Here is a 12,602-nt window from a genome sequence, read left to right on the forward strand (position 1 = left end):
TAATAACTCCCCTTTTCTCATAACACATAAGAGCAACCATCATAACCGGAGTAATCATCCACAGTCCACAACCCAATAAATCGAGTGCCCTCCAGGCATCAATTCTCAAATTAACGATATCACCACAATCTTCCTACTTGGTTTAACTCTTCAACCAATCAAGTGACTACATGCCACACTTATACAACCTTCCCGTGACAGATAACAGGTCTGTACATCCAGACCACTGACCACACGAACGCTAAAAAGCGACCAAGAATCCATAACCATGATGCAAAGCCTTTTTCACAAAATACCAATCTCAGGTGACGCTGAAGACAATACCAACTTACTTTAAACATCGAAACTACTTTCCTGCTCATCCGAGCTCGTGACATCCTTGTTAGCACCAAACTGCAACCTTGATCCTTACTTCAATTTCCATACCCATCACTGCACCCAACATGCCAATACTCGATAGAACACGATTTCATCATAACTGCGGAACCACCAATAGCTTAACACTTCATCGTATATAAACCTTTTACTTAACTCACTTCAGGAGAACCATAGCAACACACAGGTAAATTCTCATAACCTTAGAATATGCAATTCTCTAAGTAGTGGTCTAAGCCACCATAGCCCTTCCTGGATCCGCCTACACATAACAAGCCATAACAGTAGAATACTCCTGAATAACATCAATTACGGCGGCCGACAGGCCTCGCACGTACCGCCACGAATCACTTGCATAATTTGCTGAACGAACTGATTACTACCACCAATATTCCAATTCAACTATGGCTAACCAGTCTATCTTCTTCCAATTTATTTTTGATTGCCATAGAAATAATAACTCCATTCAACACATAACACACTCCATCCGCACTCATCCCGAGTGGCCGTGAATCACGAGACCATGTTGTCTCAAATCCCACGAATCATTTCATACCTCCCAATTGCTATACTGTAGGTCAAAACATCATAGAACATTCTGGGCACCTTCTCATAAGCTGCTACAAAGCTTGATTCTTAATTGTACCTATAGGCTCGAAATCATTAGGCACCACACTTTACCCCTTTGAATCCACTAGGACCGTTGTTGAGAGCCACCTGCTCTGACTTGGCCCCGAATATAATCAATTCCATAAATCTCCTAGCACATGAATACCCTCTCGACGAAGCACCCGGCAGAATCATTTCCCTTGAAACCCACCTATACAAGGCATAAATCCCGAATCCTTCCCCAAGTCTGAACATGAGCCAATAAGGCCAACCATAGCACACCTTTAACAATTCCTTTGCTCGAATTACCACTTATGTTTCTTCCGTAGCTGAAATGACCCATCAATATGCTAATAACCAGAAACCTCGCAAGTAGTTAACCATGCAACCCAATCATAGGCGGTGGGACTCTCCCACTTAGCTTGAAGCCACTGATACACAATCTCTGGAATTCACCAGTATTCTTTATCTCATATTGACATAACCTTCCGCCATCAAGCGCCAACATTCTCGGAATCTTTCTGTAAAACCCCTTTTTATTCTCTGAATCATCAACCACATTCGCACGACCGATCTCTTTACTGTATAACCAACAGAATTTTTTTGCAGAATCTTCGCCAACCATGCGACCGCCGATCTGCTCACTGGAGATAACCCACCTGTGGAATTTACGTGCCGACGTCTTCCAACGCTGTTGCACAGGGTAAAATCACCACGACATCAATGACCCACTGAGTCTGAGCTCACTCTCTAGCTGCACAAGTCCATTCACCCCTCGTGGACATCAATTAAATGTGCGGCAACATCCTTCCAATTCAAAATTAGGTTGTATCCTTCTTCATTTCAAGCAGCTCCTTTCCGTTATATCAAATCTCCTGCCGCATAATAGTCCATACTTCAAATTAATCTGTTGGTTTAAATCACCGATCACTAAAATTCTCAAATCACTCCAAACTCTCCCACTTTGGCGAAACTCACCCCTTTAGTCGACTACTCGATCATTACTTCTTATACCTGGCCTTCTAGAAATTTTAACCACCGCCTGACACTCCCCACATGTCCTTCCTCATCCTTTGTTGCTCAGTTGTTGCCTTAAATAAAATCTATCTTCGTGGCACTTGAACCCACAACTGCTGCTAACTTTAAACCTTTCTAAAGATCATCTTTCTCGAACCGTCGACATTAGAAATACTGATTCAATCCTGAACTACCGCACCCCATGATATCTGACAGCCGCATCTTCAATACTATTACACAATATCTTACCCCAAAGGAGAATTGTAGAAGATCATAACACAGGCGAACTGAGTACGTTCAATTAGGACAACGACACCTCATCATAGAAGAAAAATCCACCACGCTCGCAAATACCAAGTCTCGTTTCTCCACCAACCCACATCTGACCATTCTTAGTCCGTTTGCCTTTCCCCTGCCAGGAATAAAATACCGAATCTCTACATCATGCACTGAGTAAACCTCCCTTCAAGTCATTCACTGCCCCGACACGTAGGCAAACATCCTACCAACATATCAATACTGCGGAGCAATCATTCATAGCATCATGGCAACTTGTGCCTAGCCTCAGAGCTCTCAGAAGTACCGCTACTGAGCTGAAATGACAGAATATCCTTCCACAGGGCGACGATAATAATTCTTCAATTCTCGATTTATAACAAACGGTTCGCGTCGTGTAGGATTGAGTAGGAAGGAAACAGGGGCATAAGCCTCCAGGAATCAAATCGCACGATGAGGAATCAGGAAGGAAGTACTCCTAACAGTCCTGCAACCTCCCGAAGATAAGTACAGACGTCTTCGTACCGATCCGTGAGACTCTACTAGACTTGCTCATGACTCGTGAGACCCACGGGAACCTAGTGCTCTGATACCATGTTGTCACGACCCAAAATCCACTAAGGGTCGTGATGGCGTCGGACACCACTATCAGGCAAGCCAACCAAAATACTTAATTAAATTCTCATTTTAATACTCTTGAAATCTATGATTTTCATTCAAATTTACCAATTAAAAAGATAATCGTCTCAAGTCAAATTTAAATGATAAGCAGTTGATACAAAATACTTTATAACCATCCCAGAACCCGGTGTCACAAGTGCATGAGCAATTTCTAAGAAATCTAATAAAGTACAACAGCTGTCCGGAACACGAATTGGACAGAAAGTAAATAAAATTCTGAGAGAGACTATACTAACTGCTGGTCGCCTCGAGGAAATACAGCTCACCTAGTCTCCGTGTCACCCATACTGCAACGCCCAGTAGGCCACTAGAAGTACCTGCACCTGTGCAACAAAATGCACAGCAAGTGTAGCATGAGTACCAAAACAACGTGTACTCAGTAAGTATCCCGCCTAATCTCGAAGAAGTAGAGACGAGATGGCAACTTTGACACTTACTAATGGTACAATAATAATATTATTAATGCGATAAATCACGGATTTATCAAGAACGACAGTAAATTCGAATGAGTCACAAACAGGTAAAGGTCCCTTTTTATTGAAAGTCTACGGATTCATAATCCACTAATTAACAATTTTGTCAAGTCGGGAAGAGCAGATACCAGTATCAATAAATATCAAGGCAAGCAATACAAGCATGCGCAACTCATACCGAGGTCGTACGGCCCGATCCAACATAAATGTAAAATGTGCACTGCCGAGGGTCGAACGATGCGAACCATGGATGCTATTACCCCGCTCGCGAACCATACATGCAACGCGGTCAAATTTAAATAAACAATCACCCTGCTCGTGAACCTTACATGCGACGCAGGTACACATAGAAATACATGCTCAAACGGTTGTCTAAGAATTTATCGGGGAACATTTATCCAAATAAAAGTCAAGTCTCTTTTATTGATTTAGGAAAATAAAGTTTAATCCTCTTAGAAATTCATTTACCAATTCGATAGAATTTAAGAAATTCAACTATTACCATGATCACAGATATTCCAAGTATAGCATGATTTTGGGTCCTAGACTACCCGGACTTACACATATTAGTAGCTACGCACGGACTCTCGTCACCTCGTGCGTACGTTGCCCCCACAAATAGGAGCACCTAATCAATTATTTCACCTATAGGGACAATTCCCTCTTACAAGGTTAGAAAGGAGACTCACCTCGCTCCGAAGATCCATATCCAGCATTCCACGCCCTTCCGAAGACTCGAATCGATGCTAAATGCTCCAAAGCTAGCCAATAATTATGCAAATCCATTAATATATGCTCAATTACTCATTAATCCAATTTATAACAATTCCTAACCCCAATCAAAAAGTTGACAAAAACGCCCTCGGGCCCACGTGCCCGGATTTCAAAAGCTTTAGAAGCACAAGTTTACCCATAACCCCACGGACTCAAATATATAATTTACTCTCAATTTCATACCAAAAATCGTGGTCAAATTTCAAGAATATAAATTTCTAGGTCTTCCCACCAATACCCCAAATTTCTACCAATTTCATGCTCAAATCCGTACATAATCAATGTATTTAACTCAAGATAGGTGGGGATAGCTTACCTTATCATTGATCATGAAAACCCCCTCTTGAAACCCTCCAAGAATCGCCCAAGCCAAGAGAAAAATGAGAGAAAATGGCCAAATCCCGATTTTTAAAACACTCACTGCCTCCAGTCCTTTCGCACCTGCGGTTTATTGACGGCTTCTGCGTTCCCGCAGGTGCGGAGCATTTGCCGCTTCTGTGGTCTTCCCCCAAGCCTTCCACCTCCGCATCTGCGCTTCTCCTTCCGCAGGTGCGGTCCCGCATCTACGGCAAAATGACCGCATCTGCGGTCCCAGACTAGCCGTCCATTTTCGCTTCTGCGGCATGAAGGCCGCTTCTACGGCTCCGCACATGCGGCCCAAGTCTCGCAGGTGCGATTATACCAGCAACCAACAACTTCCGCCTTTTCCAAAATTCCATTTTTGATCCGTTACCCACCCGGAATCCACCCGAGGCCCCCGGGACCCCAACCAATCATACCAACGGGTCCCAAAACACATTACGGACTTGCTCGAGGCCTCATATCATATCAAACAACACTAAAACCATGAATCGACCCCCCAATCCAAGCTTTATGAACTTTAGAATTTCAAACTTCTACTTTCGATGTTTAAACCTATCAAATCACGTCATTGACTTTAAATTTTGCACACAAGTCATATTCGACATTACGGACCTAATCCAACTTTCGGAATCGGATTCCGACCCCGATATCAAAAAGTCCACCTCCGGTCAAACTACTCAAAAAAACCTTCAAATTTCTATCTTTAGCCAAATGGCTCCAAAATGCTCCACAGACATCCGAATTCACTTCCGATCGTGCTCCCAACGCTAGAATCTCCATACGGAGCTACTCCCAGACTCGAAATCCCAAACGGACATCGATAACACTGAAATGCACTTCAACCCAAACTTATGAAATTGCTTCCAAAATGCTAACTTACACAATAGGCGCCAAAACACTCCCGGGTCACCCAAAACCCGATCCAGGCATACGCCTAAGTCCGAATTCATCATACGAACCTACTGGAACCTTCAGATCCCGATTCCGAGGTCGTTTACTCTGAAATCCAATCCTAGTCAATTCTCTCAACTTAAAGCTTCCGAAATGAGAATTTCCTCTCCAAGTCAACTTCGAACTTCCCGAAATTTAATTCCGAGCACGCGTACAAGTCATAATGCCTGAATTGAAGCTGCTCATGGCCTCAAACTGCTGAACGGCATGCTAGAGCTCAAATCGACTGATCGGGTCATTACAAGTGGGACATGTCAATTACTGGGAAATGCCTTAGTATCTTGGCACATCAAGAAACAAAATTGTGTTGCTCTTTCAACAACTGAGGCAGAATACTTAGCTGTTGGAAGTTGTTGTACACAAGTTTTATAGATCATGCATCAACTCCTTGACTATGATTTATGTCTTACTGCCACTCCTATTTTTCGCGACAACACCTGTGCTATCTGCTTATCTAAAAAATGTGTGCATCATTCTATAGCAAAGCATATAGAAATTAAACATCATTTTATTCATGATCATGTTGCAAAAGGTGATATTACATTAGAGTTCATTAGCACTGATTCTCAACTTACTGATATTTTCACTAAACCTCTTTTAGAAGAAAGATTTTGTGTCCTTCGAAAAAGGATTGGCATTTTGCCAAATTTATAAACCAATTACTTTTTAAAAATGGTTAAATTATTTTACATGCTTTTAGTATATTTTATCTCCTTAATTATCCGTTTACTAATTAATTTTACTGTGGAGATGTAATTATTACTTGCAGTCATTTAGAACTATCACCTACGTCTGTACTTGACCCTTCCAGTAACCAAGACGCCCTTTCATTTATCTCAAATCTGTTGTTAAAAACCTTTCACTTCAAAATACTCTCCTCATTCTCTACCAAACCACCAATTTCTCCATGGCCAAAAAAAACCCTTCCTCTGCAACCAGACGAAGCCGTAGGTTTGAAAAACCTCTCAATACAGAAGAACCTGTGGATGTAGAATCATCCATTGACTCAGACCTTCTCAAAACTGACAATGATAGCAGTGCCTCATCTGAAAATCAAGCCATCAGCTAGAAAAAGGGCGGAAAACGACCCATGGAGCAAACCCCCAAAAAGGATTCATGCAAAAAGGGCAAAGTAGAACGCTTGGATTTTGGTCCAGAAGACAAGTTGATCTTCTATGGCCCCAGTGAAAAGGCAAGGTTTGAGTCCTATAAGTCAAAATCCATGGCTTATGGACGCTTTGTAAGTCTCTCTCTTATGCAAAGTCTTCATTGTGATGTGATTGCAATTTTTGATTTTCAGCACCTTTCCCCTCTGTTTGACACTCTTGGAAATTCTGTGTATGAAGAACCTGTGAGAATGTTTTATGCAAATCTGTTTGTGATTGATAAGGATGACTTAGAAGTTATGGTCTTAGGAACTAGAATTGTGTTGGACTCCTACCAATTTGAAACGATCTTTTCTGCCAAATTTAGTGGGTATGATGTGTTGGTAAAAAATTCTTGGCCCAAAGACTTTAAAGTGTCTCTTGAAGAAGCAAAAATTTTCTTGTCTGATAACCCCCCTGACATTGGCCCCAAAAATCTGAAGTTTGAACACCGTGTTTTGGCCCACATGATTGCCACCACTCTCCTTCCTAGGTCTGGGTCCCTAAGTTCGTTGTCTACTAGAGATATCTTTGTCCTCTACTGCCTGGTCAACAACAAGTGTCTTGATTGGTTTGTATGGATTCGTCAATATATGCTTGAGAGCATCAGGGATATTTCCTCTTCTGCTGCTTGTCTGCCCTATGGTATTCTTATATCTCTCATATCCTGGAAGTTATGAAGGTTGACTTGGCACCCTTCACACCCAAGCACATCTCCAGTACTTATGATAAATCTACATTTTCTATGATGGTATACTCATTAGGTGAAAGTGGATGGGTTAAGCGGGCCAAGGTTGAAAGTGCTCCAGCTCCGGTTGTTGTTCAAGCTGATCAACCAGTTCCTCAGTCGACTACCTCCCAGAACCTTCCACACATTCAAAAACACCTTGATGAAGTCAAGCTGCTGCTTGTGGGAATGAAAGAACAGATAGATAAGATCAGAGATGTCACTAAGGAGACAGGTTCAGACATAGCAAAGCTACGGATAGACATAGGAGCTACAAGGAGGACATGGAACCAGGGCCTTCATTTCCATGGCTGAAAAGATGGACAAGCTCGTCAAGGATGTTGAAAACTCCTATGACTCCTTTTGCACCAAAGTGATCAACACCCTCAAATACTTTCTAGGACGTCATTAATTGTCTCTGGTTGTTTTTGTGACAAACAACTTGAGTTTTTTTGCTATTTTTGATGGTGGCCTTTAGGCAATTATTTTTTGGGTTTGTACTAACTTAAGCCTCTGCTGAAGGCTCTACTGCTCTAACCCCTTTTAGTATGTACATTATATTGCTCTGTGTTTCTGTATATTATATTACTCTTTCCTTTTTGATTGATGTCAAATGGGGAGAAAAAATGTGAGTAAACACTCAGGGGGAGACATGAGCATATCATTCAAAACATAGGAACAATTCAAGGGAAGCACTAGCTCAGGGGGAGCAACTCCTTAAAAGGGAAGTATCTTAATTTACATTAAATTTGTTTACTCCTTGATTGTCATCGTCAAAAAGGAGGAGATTGATAGGTTTACGTTTAAGTTTCAATGATGACAATATTATTTTATGTTATATTTTCAGGACAAACAAAAAGGAAAGAATGAAGATGCTTAGCAAGATTCACTACAAAAAAACGGGTAAATTGCGGAGGTTTATTTGCGGAGGGTATAAGTAACCTCCGCAATTTGCATAATTTTGCGGCAGAACATTAGCCCCCACAAAATTATACAATTTATGGAGGTCAAAAACATCCGCAACCCTAAAAATAATAGCGGGTATTTTATTTAACACTCCCTCCAATTTTTCCCCCTAGAAATTTCCGCCTCACACTCTTAATTGGTCAAATACGCCAAAAACTCCATTTTTCCCCCAAACAAAATACTCCTTTCCTTCTTCTTCTTAATCGAAGTTCCGTCACCGTGCTAATTAGTCGAAGTCCTCTGCTCAATATTTTTATACCTCCATTAATCGAAGTTCTCTGCTTCTTTTTTGAAGTTCTCCGCTTCAATCAAAGGTCTGTTTCAATCGAAGTTTTCCGCTTCAATCGCCACCACTTTTACACCTCCCAGGTTTGATTTTTCTCTTTCTTTCCTTATTTTCCCTCATGGGTTTTCTGTTAATTTTGAATTTTTGTGTATATTTTGGTCGATCTGTGTGATTAAATAGTATTTGATATTGAATTTTTGTGTGTATTAAATGGTCGATCTGTATGATTTTTTGTGTGTTTTTTTCCTTGATTTCTAATTTATACGTGAAATATCAGTTGTATATGAAGGCATCCAATCTTTTGTAGATTAGGAGTACTATTTGAGCAGTATCTTCTTGGAAAAATTAAATGAATAGACGTTTGAGTTGCTTTTTATAGATTGAAAGTTGAAGCTTTTTTTTTCCCCTCTTAACAATAGATGCAGTTAAACAGAAATCCAATACTTTCTGCTGCCTTGTATATATACTGATCAGTGGAGTTGAGTCTCCACCAAATGTGTGGAGATCAATCTAGTCTCACATTGTTTTCTTTCATATAATAATGAGTTAAGAGTCTATAACCAATATGTGTCAAAACCAAAAATACCCAAATTCTTATTCTCATGTCCTCACAGTTGGTTTTGCCAACTAAAATTGTTTAGAGTTTAGTTTCACCAATCTAAACCATTGGTTACAAAAGTGAGTTTACAAGAGTTTTAATAATGGAAAACAAACTAGTGTACTGAAAGCATAAATACTTACTAAAACATATATAGATTAATAAAATACGTAATCCCTATGCTGCAAGCATAGCCTGATAAAGAAATGCTCACCCATTTGTGCTTTTGGTAGTTCTCCATTACCCATTACCACTGCCCGTCTTCTTTGACTCAATATGAATTATTCTCTTTTTTTTTCTCTATTGTGATAATCTTGTTTTACAATATAGCTTTTTTGTTTATTCTATTTTCTTTATATCAGATTTTTTTTCTATTTAGAAAAATAAGAGAGCAACGATATGAAATTTGAAAATGTATGAAAAAATGTGAGTTCTCATTTAGGAATATCTATTTTGTAGTCTAGGATGGTTCTAATTATACTGATTAATACTCTTTCTGAAATCAGGCTTTTTGTGTGCATACTTAAAGAAAAAGGTAAGAGTAGAATATATTTAACTGGAAACCGAAGAACTTAGGATAAGTTAGTGGAGACAATAGTAAGTGCATATTAGCTGATTTAGAAAAGTTAAATTTAAGAAAATCATCCAATGTAAAAGAATAACAATTACTACTGCGCCTCAATCCCAATTGGCTATGTATCCTTACTGTGAATGTTGCTTCATTTAAGATCACCTCAATCCAAATAAAAAAAAAGTTTCTTTGATTTTGAGAAATCACTTTATGAAATTTGTTTTTCACTTTTAAAGAATTGCTAATAGTTAATATTCTGTATTCTAATAATAAAGAACTGATATTTTCTCTTTATATTCTGAAAGGTTCATCAGCTGGACTTGAAAGTTAATACTTTTCTATGGATAAATCTTGGACTAGAAAGCCAAGGAACTCCAAGGAATATTTAATTGGTTTAAATCAGTTTTTAGATTTTGCATTTGCTAATGCTGTTGTTGGAGATAGAATAAAGTGTCCTTGTCCTAAATGTGGATTCGCAAAGTGGCAGACTAGAGAGGTAGCACTCGAACATTTGATTTGCAAACCATTCCCTCAAAATTATGTCACTTGGACTATTCACGGTGAAAGAAATATACTGCCTAATTCTATAAATAATGTGGTTATACAAGATACATTACCTCCTGAAAATCCAGTTGAATTATTGATTAATGAAGCATTTGGGGGCCTAAGGCACGATGGGGTTGATGTAGGTCCGTCACAAGTAGCGGGTGGTGAAGAAAGGTTAAATGATGAGCCTGCTTCAAATGATAAAGACTTTTTTGAGTTGCTTAGAGATGGAAGTCAAGAATTGTTTGAAGGGTCCAAGTACTCAAAACTAGAATTTTTATTAAAATTGTATCACATAAAATGTTTGTCTGGGCTAAGTGACAAGGGAATGACCATGATACTAGATTTGTTGAGGGATGCATTTACATTTGCACGGATCCCTCATTCTTTTTATGAGGCCAAGAAAACTATCAGCAAGCTTTGTCTTGATTATATCAAGATAGATGCTTGTCCAAATGATTGTATGTTATTTTGGGGGAATGATGCTAATGAGGAAACATGTAAGTATTGTCACACTTCTAGGTGGAAGCCTGATAAGAGAAGAAATGAAGATCTTGTGTCTGCCACAGGTAAGAAGAAAACCAAGAAAAAAACTAAGAAGCCCGCAAAGATTTTGCGTTACTTTCCATTAAAACCAAGGTTGCAGAGATTGTTCATGTGCTCTAAAATAGCAAAATATATGAGATGGCATGCTGAAGATAGTAACAAAGATGGAATCATGAGGCATCCTATAGATGGTGAGGCATGGAAGAGGTTTGATACAACTTTTCCTGAATTTGCCGTTGATCCCCGGAATGTTCGGCTTGGCCTAGCTAGTGATGGATTCAATCCTTTTGGCACGATGAGTACTAATTATAGCGTTTGGCCAGTCATTTTAGTTCCATACAACCTTCCTCCTTGGTTGTGTATGAAACAATCTAATTTTATTCTCTCAATGATCATTCCTGGTCCACGTACGGCGGGAAACAACATAGATGTTTTCCTACAACCCCTTATTAAGGAGTTGAATGAGTTGTGGAGTGAAGGTGTCGAAACTTTTGATTTAGGTTGCGAGCTGCTCTTATGTGGACAATTAGTGACTTTCCTGGACTCGATATCTTATCTGGTTGGAACTCACATACTGGTTTAGCATGTCCCACTTGTAATTTTGATGCAGAACCTTGTCGGCTTAGCCATAGTAGAAAGTGGTGCTTTATTGGTCATCGTAGATTTTTAGCAAGAAATCATAAATTTAGACTGATGAGACATCGCTTTGATGGAAATGTGGAAGAAAGAAACCCACCGAGAAAGTTATCCGGATCTGATATTTTGCAACAAGTGAAAGATATTGATGTTACATTTGGAAAACCGGCCGAGTTGAGTGAGAGAAGAAAAAGAGCTAGACAAAGAAATATTGGGCAAGGTGCAGCACAACAATGGAGGAAAAAAAGCATATTCTTTAATCTTCCATATTGGGAGTTCAACTCATTGCGCCATAATTTAGACGTCATGCACATCGAAAAGAATGTGTTTGACAATATTATATATTCTTTGCTCAATGATAAAGACAAGTCAAAAGATAATATTAAGGCGCGGAAAGATCTGCAAGATATGGGTATAAGGCGTGATCTTTGGCCCGATGAGAATGATGAGTGTCGGCTTGCTGTGTTTACCATTCCAAAGGAAAAGAAAGTGGCTTTCCTCACAACTTTAAAGAATATTTCAGTGCCGGATGGTTACTCGAGTAATATTTCTGGTTGCATTGATCCGGACCAAAGGAGAATCTTTGGATTAAAGAGTCATGATTGTCACATTATTATGGAGCAATTGCTACCAATAGCAATTCGTAATGTGCTGCCAAAGGAGGTTGTTGCAGTCTTAGTAGAGCTTTCCTCTTTTTTCAGAGAACTTTGTCTTAAAAGTTTGAGTTTGGCGGATCTAGAAAAGTTACAAGATCGCATTGTGCTCACACTTTGCCACATGGAGATATTATTCCCACCATCGTTCTTTACTGTAATGGTCCATTTAACTGTCCATCTAGTAGATGAAGCAATACAAGGTGGTCCGGTACATTACAGGTGGATGTATTTTGTTGAAAGGTAAAATATTTCTTATCCGAAATTTTGATGTATGTAATATTAATTCAAGTTAAGTGCTTATTCTAAACATGTTTCATTTTATGTTATAGATTGTTAGGTCATTTTAAGTCCCTCGTAGGGAATAAGGCTCAACCAGAAGGTTCCATAGCTGAAGGTTACATTGTTG

General features: G+C 39.4%; 1 protein-coding gene across 1 annotated transcript; it reads left to right on the top strand.

The window, feature by feature from the left end:
* LOC109227796 lies at window positions 10,153-11,487 on the top strand. Its single transcript, XM_019392992.1, has one exon. It carries the CDS (start codon window positions 10,153-10,155, stop codon window positions 11,485-11,487), a length of 1,335 nt encoding a protein of 444 aa, XP_019248537.1.

This window comes from Nicotiana attenuata, chromosome 6, assembly GCF_001879085.1.
Source record: "Nicotiana attenuata strain UT chromosome 6, NIATTr2, whole genome shotgun sequence".
Lineage (NCBI taxonomy): Eukaryota > Viridiplantae > Streptophyta > Magnoliopsida > Solanales > Solanaceae > Nicotiana > Nicotiana attenuata.

What these genes read in the sequence shown, in the direction of transcription:
- LOC109227796 (XM_019392992.1), top strand. Translation starts at nt 10,153, where the DNA reads ATGGATAAATCTTGGACTAGAAAGCCAAGGAACTCCAAGGAATATTTA.